The sequence below is a fragment of the Patagioenas fasciata genome, chromosome 15 (genome assembly GCF_037038585.1).
Source record: "Patagioenas fasciata isolate bPatFas1 chromosome 15, bPatFas1.hap1, whole genome shotgun sequence".
NCBI classification, from domain to species: domain Eukaryota; kingdom Metazoa; phylum Chordata; class Aves; order Columbiformes; family Columbidae; genus Patagioenas; species Patagioenas fasciata.
The window spans coordinates 8,167,791-8,181,462 of NC_092534.1; the positions used below are offsets into that span (position 1 = coordinate 8,167,791).

Below are 13,672 nucleotides of genomic sequence, written 5' to 3' on the forward strand. Positions count from 1 at the left end.
ATGTTTCCTCTAATGTTCACGTTCTTGGGGGTTGTGGTCGTTTGTCTCTGTTATAGACAGCTGCACCAGACGAGCACGCTGTCCGTGGGGGTGATGGAGGAGTCTTACCGGGATACGCTGGAGTGTCTAGAAGAGGATATCACGGACAAGGTAAGAGCAGTGCTGTCTGCACCGTCCTGGAGCATTAGTGACTTGTGATGCTCTGAGATCCCCAGGCAGGAGTTAGGCTGAAGCTTCTCTTGCTGTGCAGCTGGCGGTAGATCGGTGCCGGGGGGACGTCCGAAGTCCCCACATTGAGAGGATGGAGAACGAGAGCTCCAAGTCGGCTGGCTGGGGTCCTGTGCTGAGTCAGGAGGTGGCACTGGTGCCTTTTCCCAGGGTGGATGTGTCCTGCCCCGCTCGTGGTGAGGCTGGCATCCCTCCAGCACGCTGGGAGGAGCACGTAGCCGTTTGCAGGCTGTATTTTCACTTCTTCTTAACGTAAGATGTTCTCAGATTCTGCTTTTCTGAGATGAGCAAACTCGCCTCATGTGAAACAAGGACTTCCTTTCCTTGGCACGCTCTTGCCGCTGCTGCTCGTGCCATGAAGATGTAAAGCTGATTCTGTTCTGGTCCTGTTGGGTTTTGCTGGGGTGTTAGGAGAAAAGGATTGTGGGCCAAGATGGGAGCGGGGCAGGAGCACAAGAAAGCTTTTGTTTGAGCACCCCTCACTAAAAATAGCTAAGGGAAAGACAGGCCAGGTGATCCTTGAAGTCCCTTCCAACCTGTTATTCTTTGTTAAAGATAGGGGAGTTGTAGCTTGTGTGAATGCCTATTTCAGTCCTGAAGCTCCTTGAAAATGGCTCTTTAATTCTGGAATCACAAATAGAGAGCTGCATGGAGCAGCGTGTGAAAGAGAAATACAGATGTGTGTGTCTGCACTCGGATATAATTATAAGGCATAGAAGACCTTTAAGAAACAATTAAAAATCGACATTTTTCCAAGTCTGAAAGCTGAATAAAACACTCATGTTCCCTGAGGCATTTGGCTTGGGAAAACATGTATGTGCTTCTGGCAAAGGCCTTGTGCTCTGCATGTTTCTTTTTTTAGTACACTTGCATGTTACTTGCCCTTCTCCCCGAGCGATGGTTTGGATTTTGCAGACGTGCTCCTAATTGCCTCTATTTTATGATTGTTCTTGTATGGGTATAAATGGGATTTTTGGGACCACCAGCTCTGTCCTTCTGCAGTTCCCCACCCACCCACACTCCTGCTTGGGTGGGAAGCAGAGGGGCCCTCCCGGCCGCCTTTGCTCTTCAAAGCTGTGCTCTATTTAGGGAAAGTGAATGAAAATGCAAATACAGTTGAAATAAGCCTTGTATAGGTACAGGGAGAAAATACTCATCTCTGATCCTTTCCCACCAGCTAGCGTTGTTTCCTCCTACGTGACTTTATTAAACGTAGCTGTGAACCCAGGATCTTTCAGTCCCATTCCAGGCAGCGGGAGGTTATCCCCAGCCCCAGGGCTGCAGTTGGGGGCAGCAGAGCTCTGGTGATCCAGCTGGGATCCCTCAAGACCTCCATGTAGGGTTTTACTATTAAGGGTATGAAGAAAGAGTAAAGTGTTTGGCCCTGTATTGGTACATGTGAGACATCAAAAACTGAGAAACCAGGGTATAAAAGGATGTTTTAAAAGGATGTTTTAAATCACAGCTACCTGATTCCAGTGGCAACCATCCGGTTTTAAGTAGCTGGCCTGGGAGCAAGCCCCAGTGATGGCTCCTGCAGCTCAGCCTGCCTTGCATGGCGAAGAGCAGCACACAAACAACACTGAGAGCTGTGTCGGGGTGACCAGCTCTAAATCAGTGCAAAAAACCAAGGCAGCCCTCGGTGGGGAGCACAGGCACGATGTGCTGGGAGTGGTGGGAGTTGCTCCAGCACTTGGTGCCAATTTTGCACCTTAAGCACAGGCAGCTGATCCTCCCCTCTCCTGTCGCACAGGTGATCTTTCTGGAGAAGCGGGTGACGGAGCTGGAGAAGGACACAGCCGCTAATGGTGAGCAGCACAGCCGCCTCAAGCAGGAAAACCTGCAGCTCGTGCACAGGTAAGGGAGCCCGGCTTGTGCCATGGCCAAAATCCAGCTTAGCATCGCCTGCAGTCCCTTTCCTTCCTCCCACCTGTGCTGCAGCACCCCGTGCCTTCCCCATGAGCCCACTGCCTGCATGCAGGCAGGGCTGCTCTGGTGCTACTGGAGCGTGCAGTGAAAGGAGGCAGCAGGAGAGGAGACAGACAAACAGAAAAAATAGCAGGAAAACTTCGCAGCTCTACCCTCGCTGATTCAATTCCACCCTGGCAGAGGGCAGCTGTGGTTAAATCCAGCTGGGGTTCAGGCTGCCTTCTCTGCACAAGGGCCCTGTGTGTGATCAGGACACCCTGCATGGGCTTTTCTGGGTCTCTTCTTTGTTATCTTTTTACATGTGCTTCCCCACCCTGCATGTCCATCCTGAAAGGTCTGTGTGGGGCTCTGGAGTTCCAGGGGTTGGTTCAGAGGATTGCAGGGGCGGCGTGCTTCTTGGAAAGCATCCCATTCAGTAAAGGTATATACTTCATACTCACTCAGTATAGACTGTTTCTGGCCCTTATTTCACCCATTAGATCTGGCTGGAAGGTACAACAGGGTCCCTAATACCCACCCCTGTGCTCTCCACAGCCAGCCTTGATCCTGTTGCTCTCGGATTCTGGCTGGGGTGTAGCCCTTTGGATCCCATTTGATGTAATCACCACCTTAACTAATCTGGCAGGCTTCTCCCTTCCAGCAGCGTATTTACCCTCTGCAGATAAGCCTGGCAGGAGTTTATCTATAGGGCTGTAAGACTGTTAAGTAACAATCCTGTCAGGGAACTGAGTGATTCAAACAAAGGTTTCTCTAAGCCCTGATAAACTTTGCAGTGGAGGGAAATGTTTTCACTTTAGTGGCTTGGCCCAGAAGCGTCAGTCAGCTTTTAATCAAGTAAATCCCCGAGTGTAGTTGTTGCTGGTTGAGGAATAGGTTCCTCTGGCAAAAGCCTTCCCGGCCTGCCCATTATAACTATTGTGTAAACTCCAGCCCACCGGCCTCCAGGCAAACCTTGGCTCTCAGACGCTGCTGGCGCTGGGTGATTTACTGCGGCACGGGGCTCAGGCTGCCCCTGCCTGCTCCAGAGGGCAGGTAGGTGTGCTGGCACGTACCTCTGCCCTGCCTGAGCAAACACCTGCACCGTCACAGTCTCAGGACCGTGTGGAAATTGCTGTTTTGCTGGCACACAGAGAGGGCTGACCTGCAGATCCCTTATTTTTTGTTAGAGACAGGAGAGAGTGAAACAGAGGAGGATTGAGATGAGATTCCGATTAAGTAGCTTGTTGTGGGTGATGCTGTGGCTGTGACCCACAGGCTTTGGGTTATAAAGTTATTACTGTGCTTTCACCCTCACCCCACCCCATTGCTGGCCTCCCCCTTAAAAAGGGGCTTGATGCAGCCTGGAAACTTCTAGACTAGACAGAGAGAATACCAGCATGAACCACCTGGCTTGTGTTATTTTACTTTTGTGTTGGTCAGCGATGGTGTCCTTGGGGATTTCATGGACTGTGTTGCATTCCCAACACATTTTCTGGGATGAAGTGAAGCCCTTGTACATCTGTTGCTTGAGACGGTGATGGGTGTGCTTTCCCTGAAAGGTCACCCTGTTTTACAGCCTGCTTCTCCCAGTTATTCTGTGGGGTGGGAGAAAGGCTGGGAGGAGAGTTTGATCCCTCCCTTGGGATGTCAGTGTGCTGGCATGAGCCATCAGGAACGTTTAATCCTCTCTCTCTCCTCTCCACAGAGCAAACGCTCTCGAGGAACAGCTGAAGGAACAGGAGCTAAGAGCTGACCAGACTCTGCTGGAGGAGATCAAGAAGCAGAGAGAGCTGCTGAGCAAAATGGAGAGGGAGAAGAGCATTGAGATTGAGAACCTGCAGGCCAGGTGAGGCTGGGGCAGGGCTGGGTAGTGGCAGATCTCCTGAACCCGCACGTACACGCTGGAATATGCACACAGGCTGGCACTTTGCAGCTCCAGCCTTTGGCAGGGACAAAGTGCAGTGCACAGTGAGTTTAGCTTGGTTAAAGGTGTAACTAAAGTAACTATAAACCTTGAGTTTTGGCTGCTTCTCCTGCCTTTGTTTCAAAGTCAATCTCCTTCTTGAACCTGGTCTCAGACACTTTGTTTGAATTTCCCTGATGCAGTTTAGATTTAGGTCACGTTCTTCATCCATGGACCTGCCCCATGGTGTGTGAATGGAGAGGCAGTTTGATAGTGCTTGTTCAGATGTTCGGTTTGCTCAAATGTTTTCCACTTTCATGTCTGCTTTCTCGTGCCTTGTGCCAAGGCTTGCTCATGGACTGATGAGGCCCTTGGCCTAAAGAACAGTGTTAGACCTGGCTGAGAAGGGCATGGCACTGGACAGCAGATTTGCCAAAAGTTGTGTGGATGCCCCTCTTATTCCTCTGGGAGTAGAAATCATGGAAGTCTCAGAGTTTGCTTTGAAAAAGATAAATTATTGCTGGCTGGCCTTCAGCAGGTCCTGGTTTAATATTCCTAGAGATGTTTCAACCAAGTCTCCTACGCTTGGGATCTTTGAGTGAGTTTCTTACATGTTTCTTTACTGTTGCAGGCTGCAGCAACTGGATGATGAGAACAGCGAGTTGAGATCCTGCGTCCCTTGTTTAAAAGCCAACATTGAGAGACTTGAGGAGGTGAGGACCGTGTGTGCTTGGGGTACTCAAGCCAGAACTGTGTTTCTGGTTTCCTACCTGCAGCCTCACATAACTGGAGCTGAAATTCTTGTCTGCACAAAGGGCCTACATGAGATCTGTTTAATGTAACGAGCAAATCCTTTCAGAGCTTCTTCTGCCTTCCAGTCCTTGCAGACCTCACATCGTACCGGAGCTATCCCGTACCGCTGTCTGTGCAGATTCCCAGTGTTCGGCTTGGAAGCTGGGATTAACAAAACCCCTCATCAATCTCTCGCTGACAGTGCAGCCTGTGGGAAGCTGAGATGCAGTGTGTGGTGGTAGCAGCCCTGTCCTGGCTGCTCAGGAGGGGACTCATGCCCTCTTGTGAAAGCTTGTCCCCATCCCCGTGGCTTCAGCCCACAGTGGGACAATGCTGCTGTGAGGGAGGAAGAGGAGCAGGCACGTTTCATCTCCGCATCCTGCCCGGGCAGATATGCCCTCGCTGGGATTTACATGATGAGTCTTCAAAGCACTGTTTTATCTCCCAGATCCTCTCCCTGCTTGCCCTGCTCAGGGTTCAAGGCCGTGCAGCTGCTGACAGGGCAGGGGTGGAAGGCTTGCCAAGGCGCCGTGGTCTTCACAAGATGGACGAGATCCTCATTTTTTGGGAAGGAATGTGGATTACAGCTGTAACATCTGGTACAGAGGCTGTGTTTTGTTTCTGTGCAAGCTTCTGTGCATTTCATGTGCTCACAATCTTTGAGCCTGAAGCTCCATCTCTACCTGATATGGCCACAATGAAGTGGTCTTTGTCTGCCCAGCCCTTGTAAGCACAGTGAGGCTGGAGGGAGGAAAACCACTGTGTGTCTGAGGATAAATTTCCTGCCTGGTTGTGTTTCAGCCACACAAAGTTGAGTTTGATCGTTAATCTCTGTACAGGGCGGTGCTGCTTTTCTCCACAGTTAATAGGATTAATGAGGAGTGAGAGGTGCAATTGCTGCCCGTCCCTGCTGAGGAGAGAAGCCCTGCTGATGAGCTGCCGTCTTGTCCAGTGTCTGAAATTAGGATTTTGCTGTCAGTGTTGTGTTTCCTACTGGTGTGGTGCTTTTGGTGGAGCAGGGCACCCAGACCCAGCAGCTGGAGCTGCTCCTCACCTCTTCATGGCATGCACCACCACATACCAGCGTTGTCTGGGGTCTTGAGCCATTTCTGGCTTTCTGAAAGCCAAAACCTTCCTCACGGGGAGAGCCAGGCTGTGAACATGGGGAGGGGATGAATTGGTCAGAGGCACAAGGGTGCTGCTGTACAGGGAAGTGTCCTGGGCACCAAATTGTCATCACCAAGTGACAAGCTTTACCTGCCACCTCAGATGTTCAGTCAAGGCTTTGAGTATAAGAAGGAGACAGAGCAGGACAGCTGGGCTGGGTGTTTTACTTCCTGGCTTGACCTGTTCATATTCCTTCTTGGGTCAGTATCTGGAGCCAAGAATGAGCATCCCTAGAGTAGCTTAAGATATTGGATTCCTGGCTTTTCTGAAATTCATACCTAAGGAGCCTTATGATTTAATGTCTCTTCTTGGCCTGTAGTCCCTGTGCTGGCCCCAGTTCCACCCAAGCCGTGTCCCACACCAGCACCACACTGCCCAAAAAGCTGCACGAGTGTGGATATTTGCCTGTTTGTATTTATTCTGGAGTCATCTCTTGTATCCCTCTCTCCTAGCAGCGCTATTTTTGGTGCGTGGCTCTTCTTGCTGTTGCCAAAGCGCTCAGGCTCTGAAGCCCTCAGACAGCAAATGAAATCCCAGCAGGCAGAGCATCCGAATGCGTCAGCGAGAAGAGCCTTCCCCGCCGTGCTCAGCGTGCGCCGTGTCCTTGAGCGAGTGGGAAGAGCCCTGGCAGCGCCGAGCGGACTGGCCCTGTGACTGTTGCCTTCCGTGTCGTTACAGGAGAAGCAGAAGCTGCTGGATGAGATCGAAGACCTCACTGTGCAGCTCACAGAGGAACAGGAGAAAAAGAGGAAGATGGGGGACAAGCTGAGTCAGGAGAGGCACCAGTTTCAGAAGGAGAAGGAGTCAACGCAGGAGGTAAGTAGAGTTGGCTGCCTGCCACAGCCCTGTCCTGCTGGTCCCCCAGATTAGGGTTGTGTGGGGAAGCTGGCCTTGGCAGCCTCCCCAAAAATAGATACAACTGGAGCATTTGGTCCTGCCTGGGCAGAGGAAGGTGGTACAGCAGCTTAACTAGTAACTCCTGTTGCTTTTGCCTGTATTAAAACCAAGCGTGTCTGCATCTGCAAACCCAGAGGGGCTGTGCCACCCTGACCTGTTCCTGTGGGGCCCGTTTCTCTCCTGCGTGGAAGGGAGTGATGGCAAGAGCACGGTGGTGATGGCCTGTGGAGCCAGTAGGCATTAGCAGGTGGGAGGAGAGGGGTGCAAGGCTGCTTGGCTGAGAGCTGCCAGCTCTTGTGTGCTTGGGGTGGAAATGCAGCCCCCCAGACACCTTCCTGGTGTCTGTGTGGTTGGTGTTTCCAGCTGGAGGCTCAAGCAGGGCTTGCTGTTGTGGTAGGAAAGGAGCTTTGGGCCTCAAAGTGGAAATTATTGTTATTTTGGCAATTCTGAGAGCCATCAGGTGAGATGAGGATTCAGTGCTGTGGCAGGAGGGAGCTGCCCAAGCAGGTGCCCATGTTTCTGGGAGGAGTCTGTGCTGCAGACCCATAGCCAGCATCTTTGGTGCTCTAACAAAGTCTTTCCAGTGCTGCTCTTGTGTATTTAAGTAGCTTCCCCTCTCCTGTTCATGAGAGGCCTGGGGGAGGATGGGGAAGCCATGTGCACCCCCAGGAAGGATCTATTAATCCTGCAGTTGATGAGGCTGTTCCCAGCTGGAGCACCGCCCATCTGCCACACCAGTCATGACCAGCACCAGCTGCCGTGCTTGGAGGACATGCAGTACTCAGTTGTCCTCTTCCCTTGCGCTGCAGCTCATTGAGGACCTCAGGAAGCAGCTTGAGCATTTGCAGCTCTTCAAACTGGAAGCTGAGCAGCGGAGAGGCAGGAGCAGCAGCTTGGGGCTCCAGGAGTACAACAGCAGGACACGGGAGACGGAGCTAGAGCAAGAGATCAAGCAGCTCAAGCAGGTAAGTGGGGCTGGGCAAGGAGGGAAGCGTCTTGGCTGCTCGGTCTGCACAAGGCGTGACACCGAGGACACAGGAGCAGTCAGCAGGGGCCCAGGAGCTCCCTGGCGAGGAGCTGGCTGTGGATCCGGCAGCCCACTGCTTTCTCGCTCTCCCGCCCTGGGACAGGAGGGGTTGGCTCCTTCCTCTGAAGGACAAGCATGTACACTCAAGATTCCTACTCTCTGCTTTGCCCCCTGGATCTCCACAGCACATCCCACGTTTCCAGAGGTTCTCCAAGCTCTGCCAAATTGGAGTCAGGAGACTCTGTGGTGTTCCCAGTGCTGTGCGAGCTGCTGCCTCTACCTTCCCTGGCCAGATCTGCTCTGGGGACACCATGTGCTTCAGCAGTGTCTCATGTTTGTCTGTTGTGAACAGGATAACAGGAACCTGAAGGAACAAAATGATGAACTGAATGGACAGATCATTAACTTGAGCATCCAAGGAGCCAAGAACCTCTTCTCAGCCTCCTTTTCTGAATCCCTGGCAGCGGAGATTAGCTCAGTCTCTAGAGATGAGGTATGTGCCACAGGGTACTGCTTACCTCAAACAGCGTCTTCCTGGGGTGGCTGGTCCATCTTCTTTCCTCTCAGCCAACCGGGGGCCTGCAAGGAGCCAATGCGGCTCTGTCTGTGCTACAGCTTACTCCCAAAATTCACTTTGCTCACTGTCATGCGCAAAGAAATGCCCAAGCAACTCCTTGAAGAGCAGGCAGGGCAAGCCTCCTGCCTGGGAACTTGCAATTTGCTGGTCCTGACAGCTCTGCTTTGCTTGCACTGTGACAGCTTTCTTCTTCCTGCGAACACGGGCTGTGTCTGTGTGTCTGTAGCTGTTCTGAAACCCCAGGATGGTGGGACATCTGCCCTGGAGATCTCGGCTTCTCTGGCACATGTTGTACCTGCTCCATGGGTGTACCCCAGAATCTGGTGTGTGAACCTATGTAAGCATCAGAATTAAATCTTTCAGGCCCCAAGAAGTGAGGAAACACACCTGGATGTTTTGGGGGCCAAAAGGAGGTGTGATGGTCCCTGCTTTCCCCAGGGTCCCATCTGGCTGAAAACTTGGGGAAGGACAAGAGTGAGGCAGAACCAGCAGCTGAAGGCATTTTCCCTGGTCACTTAGAAGTGGCCAAGAACATCCCAGGCCAGAGTGAAGATGGGGTGAAACCTCCATGGGTGCAGAGCCATGAGAAGCCCCGCTCCTGTCCCTGGGCAGCGGCAGGCAACGATCGCTCACTCTCTTTCTCCCTCCCTTGCAGCTCATGGAAGCAATTCAGAAGCAGGAGGAGATCAACTTCCGCCTGCAGGATTATATCGACAGGATCATCGTGGCCATCATGGAGACGAACCCCTCCATCCTGGAAGTGAAGTAAGGGCGGCCAAGAGCTGCCGGCTGCATGCTCATCGATGGGTGTGGATTTGGTGCTCTGAGAGGATAAAGAGGGACCTGAAACATCTTTGCTCTTGATGAAGGCACAAGGAAGCATCACGTCAGATCGGTGGGTGAATTAGCCAGCGGACCAGGGAAAAAGAAAACCAGCAGCAAGGCTTTGTTGTCTGACTCCATTATTTTTAAACCTTTCTGGTTTTGAGGGGTCAAAGGGAACATGGAGAAGAAACACAGGCAACAGACAACTGACGGGAGGACCCATGTTGGCCCCGCCACGCGTGAATCTGGGAACCGTCCCGACAGCAGCATCAGCCCCCCTGGCACATGGGGTGCAAACAGGAGAGGGTTTCTCTGAACTGCGAGATAAAGGGACAGAGAAAGAAGTGGTGGAGCCAATGTTTTCCCTTGCTGCCCTGTCCAGCCCAAGTATCTGCTTTGCCAAAGTGTCCACGACACACTCACTCACTGGGGCAGATCTGGGAAGGAGGGAAACGTGTCCCAGACTTGTAGAGGTGTTTTTTGTTTTGTTTTGTTTTTTTAATTAACTTGATGCAAATGTCCTCATTCAGCTGGCACAGTTAATCCTTACCCTGCCGCTTCTGCTGGGAAAGGGGTTGCGAGCAGTGAGCTAGCTGCCTCCTCTCTCACTCACTGGTTGCAGAAAGAGGCAGGGGAGCGTCTGTTTTTGGGACAGGGCGTAAGCGCACTTTGTCACCTGCCTCCTTATTTATTTTTGCTGTCTGTGGCTCACTACTGCCGGGACACCTCAGTGTTCACGGCTCCTCCTCCTGCTCCCGGCTCTCCTGCCTGTGGGTTGTCTGTTGAGCCGGGTGGTGCTGGGAGAGGTCCCTCCACCCCAGCTGCAGACACACGGGTGCTGTCTGTCCGGCCAGCAGGGACTGGGGGAAGGCTGCGACTCTTTAACTTGCACTAGAGGCTGGTCCTGGCCATCTCTTTCATCCCAGTTTGGCTCACCTGGCCTGGTGTGGGGGCGCAGAATGGCCGGGGGCGGTCGAGGAGCCGCAGGGGAGAGGGCTGAGCTCTCTGCATGGCCTCCCAAGGACCTTGGCCGGGGACAGTGGCCTGTGCCATTCCCACCGGAGCAGGGCTCTGCTGGTGATAGCTGCAGTCCTGGAGGGAGAGCCCCCCGCTCTGGCTGTCTTTTCCCACTGCTGCCCTGTGCTGCAGCAGGGGATGGAGCAGTCGCTCTCATTTCTCAGCCCCTGGGCTGGAATCTCTGTGCCGTTGGGGAGAGGAGACCATAGAACACAACAGCAGCTCCCTGGGAAACAAAAGCCATGTTTACATCAGACAGCTTTTGGCTTGCTGGCACAAGCGGCTATGGTGCAGCGTGACCCCGGGGAGCAGCCGCTTTACCCGACCTGCTCCTCTCCAGCTCCCGGGAGGAGACAGCCGGTGACCTCCCGAGGATCCGGCTTCCCCGAGTCTGTGAGGCTCTGAAAAGCATTTCTTTGTCCTGTTTGTCAGGTTTTAGAAATGCCAGAGTGGCCTGAAAGCAGAAGCCACAGCGCTCCCTTGGCTGCCATTGGTGGGGGGGGTGCCTGCTCCTCCCCAAAATGCTTCCATGCAGGCGGCACATCTCTCTTCCCGTGGTGGCAGAGGAACCAGCTCAACGTTTGTCCCCAGAGGTGCCACTGGCCGGGAGAGGTGGCAGCTGCCGCAGCCTTAGTCCCTGCTGGGGGGTCCCTGGTGCCTCGTGGGGGTCCCCTGCACTGCTGGCCCTGGGGGGATTGGCCACGCCACTGCTGCTGTGGCCCCCCCTCTGCAAACGCATCGCCTTGGGTGCTCAGCTCCCCCGTGGCCCTTGTGCGAGGTGCAGCGGGGTGGGGGGCGAGCCCCAAAAACTTTGGGTGAGGGGGCACCCAGCCCTCCCCAGCATCCACTCCCCTCCCTGCCCCGAGTCTGCGGGAAGAAGCCACGTAATGTACATTTTCCAGAGAAGCTTTGGGTGTAAATCAGTGTATACTTGGAGAGGGAAAATTTTTCTATCTTGTAGAGTAGGTATTTTTATAGAATGAAGGTTGATCATTTTTTTAATACTTTAAAGAAGAGAGAAATGTATCTGTGTATACACAAAAGCATATATATATATATATGTATAAATATATAAATATCGGAGATCTGCCTTTCTCGACTTGGGATCATGGATCCCCAGTTCAAACGATCGTCTTTTTTTCCTGTCGCTCACAAAGAGGTACTGTAACTGTAAATAAGCACCGGGAAAAAATTTTAAGCAAACAAAGCACTGACTTGCACATTCACCATGCTTTAAAGTCCCTATGGAAAAGATAAAAAAAAAACAGAGACAAAAACTGTACTTCCTGAAAATGTTCCTCTTTCCCCACCGGTATGTGAAGGAAGTCCCCAAAAAAGAGGCAAAACGGTATTGTCTTAAATGATGTATCAATTCTTGTCAGATTAAAAGCTGTTACTATTCCTGCCCAGAGAGCTCCTTTCTGCAGGGGTGGGCTCTGCCCATCAGAGCATCCCGGTGCTGCTGCCCCTGCCCTGATGGGTGCCCTGATGTTGGGGGGATGAGGGTGAGGGAGGCTGGACCCGACTGGATCCTAAAGGGCCAAGGGAGCCAAAACCTCCCCCTTGGCCAAGCCCTGCAGGTGGGACTCTGGGGGGACTTGTCCTTGGCTGTCCAGATGGGGTGAGGGATCTTTGGAGGTGGCTTTGTCCCCACCCAGGGTGTCCTGCTGCTCTGTGGAGTTCGGGGAGGCTAAGACAGGGCCAGGCTGTGGTTCGGCACTTGGGGTCTGCTCCAGGTGAGGACGTGGAGGGTTTTCCCTTTTCTCTGCCAAACCACTCCGAGCACCCAGCGGTTCTGAACCACTCTAAAAATCCCTTAAATGCTGTGACCCACCTTGCTAAGCTGCTCCGCACCCTCTCAGCTCCCTGCGCCACCTCCCAGCCCCTGTACGCTGCCCCACAGGGCTCTGATGTGCGAAATACCCTGTGGTTTACTCCAAACTGTTGCTCTGAACTCTGCTGAGCAGCCCTGGAGCTGCTGCAAAGAGCTCTGAGTGCCCCTGCACACTCGGAGCTCTCCGGAACACCCCGAATTATTTCAGGCTGCTTCCTGCTCCTCTGGGCAGTGCTGAGCTGCTCTAAAACATCTCTATAGTGTTCTAAATTGCTCTACACCCCTCTAAGCAGCTCTGGTGATTTCTCTAAACGCCTCTAAAAAATCCTTTAAAAATTCCTCTGAAAAGCTCAGCCTCCAGCAGCATGAGGCTGCTCTAGAAAACAGGTAAGTAAATGGCTCCAGGGGCATCCGTGTGGTGCTGGGTCACTTTGAGGAGCTGTAAACCACCTCCAAACAGCTCGAAGCTCTGGAAGGACAGACCTTTGGGCAGCACTGAAACACTTGAATTGCTCAAATAGCTCTCAGGCTCCTCAAACCAGCCCTAAAGCACACCAAGGTACTAAAACTGCCTGGAGCGGCTCGAAGTAGTTCTTAGAAGTCCTCTAAACTCTTCTAAAACTCCTTGAAATAGCTCAAAATGGATCCTAAAAAAGGTCTTGTAGCAGCTCTGAAGCACTCTAAGCCTCTTCTGTGTGGCTGTGAAATGCCTCAAGTGCTCTAATGTGCTCCAAAAGGCCCCTGAAGTTCCTCCGGACCTTTCTAATGCACCTCTCGACGGCGTTAAAACTTTTCAGTAACGTCTCTAAACGTCTCCAAACAGTTCAAAACCACCCCAGACCCCCTCCAAACAACACCGAAGAGGCGTAAGCCACCCTGACACAGCTCCATGATGCTCCAAACCTCATTGAACAATACTTGCTGCTCAGAAGTGCTCAAGCTCTTCTGCGCACCCTCTGAAAAGGTCTCTAAATGTCCTGAAACCTCTCCAGCCTCTTCTAAGCTGCTCCAGAAAAGCCCTAAAAGCTCTGAAGATGCCCACATCCTTCAGAACGGCTCCAGAGCTGAACTGTTCTGCTGGCGAGAACTCTGAGCAGCTGCAGGCACCTCTGAGTTACTATGTATTAGAAAAAAATTAAATGCCTTTAAATAAATGTATCTGCAATAGGGTTAGAGATTTGCAGAGCTCTTGTAAATCCAGACCCCTCAGGGAATCTGAGCTGCGTCTGAAATGCTGCTCTAAATGCCACTAACGAGCTCCAGCTTCTCCCTTGGTTATGGTGGGATGCGTGACCCCCAGGGCGGCAGCAGCGCCCTCCCATCCCAGGCCTTCCTGCACCCAAAAAGCCACAGGGCGGCTGGTGAGAGCCCACCCAGCCCCTTCCCCAGGGAGCCAGCAAACACCTTCAAACACCCTCAAAACCTGGCCAAGACCAACAGCCACGTCCTACGTCCCCCAGCAAGGACCCTGCAGTGGGGCTGGGGCCCAGCTGCACC

The 13,672-nt window shown here is 52.7% G+C and overlaps 1 protein-coding gene across 7 annotated transcripts in view; it reads left to right on the forward strand.

The window, feature by feature from the left end:
• The window catches only part of RAB11FIP3 (RAB11 family interacting protein 3), a 74,556-nt gene extending 62,809 nt beyond the window's left edge, over positions 1-11,747 (forward strand). For all 7 annotated transcript variants that reach the window (XM_065850461.2, XM_071815379.1, XM_065850462.2 and 4 more), the window contains 8 exons: positions 57-150; positions 1,982-2,085; positions 3,842-3,982; positions 4,671-4,752; positions 6,677-6,814; positions 7,705-7,860; positions 8,275-8,415; positions 9,155-11,747. In XM_065850461.2, coding sequence (XP_065706533.2) covers positions 57-150; positions 1,982-2,085; positions 3,842-3,982; positions 4,671-4,752; positions 6,677-6,814; positions 7,705-7,860; positions 8,275-8,415; positions 9,155-9,268 — 970 coding nt within the window. In that variant the 3' untranslated portion in view covers positions 9,269-11,747. The remainder of the gene's footprint in view (positions 1-56; positions 151-1,981; positions 2,086-3,841; positions 3,983-4,670; positions 4,753-6,676; positions 6,815-7,704; positions 7,861-8,274; positions 8,416-9,154) is intronic.
• Positions 11,748-13,672: the final 1,925 nt, after the last annotated feature.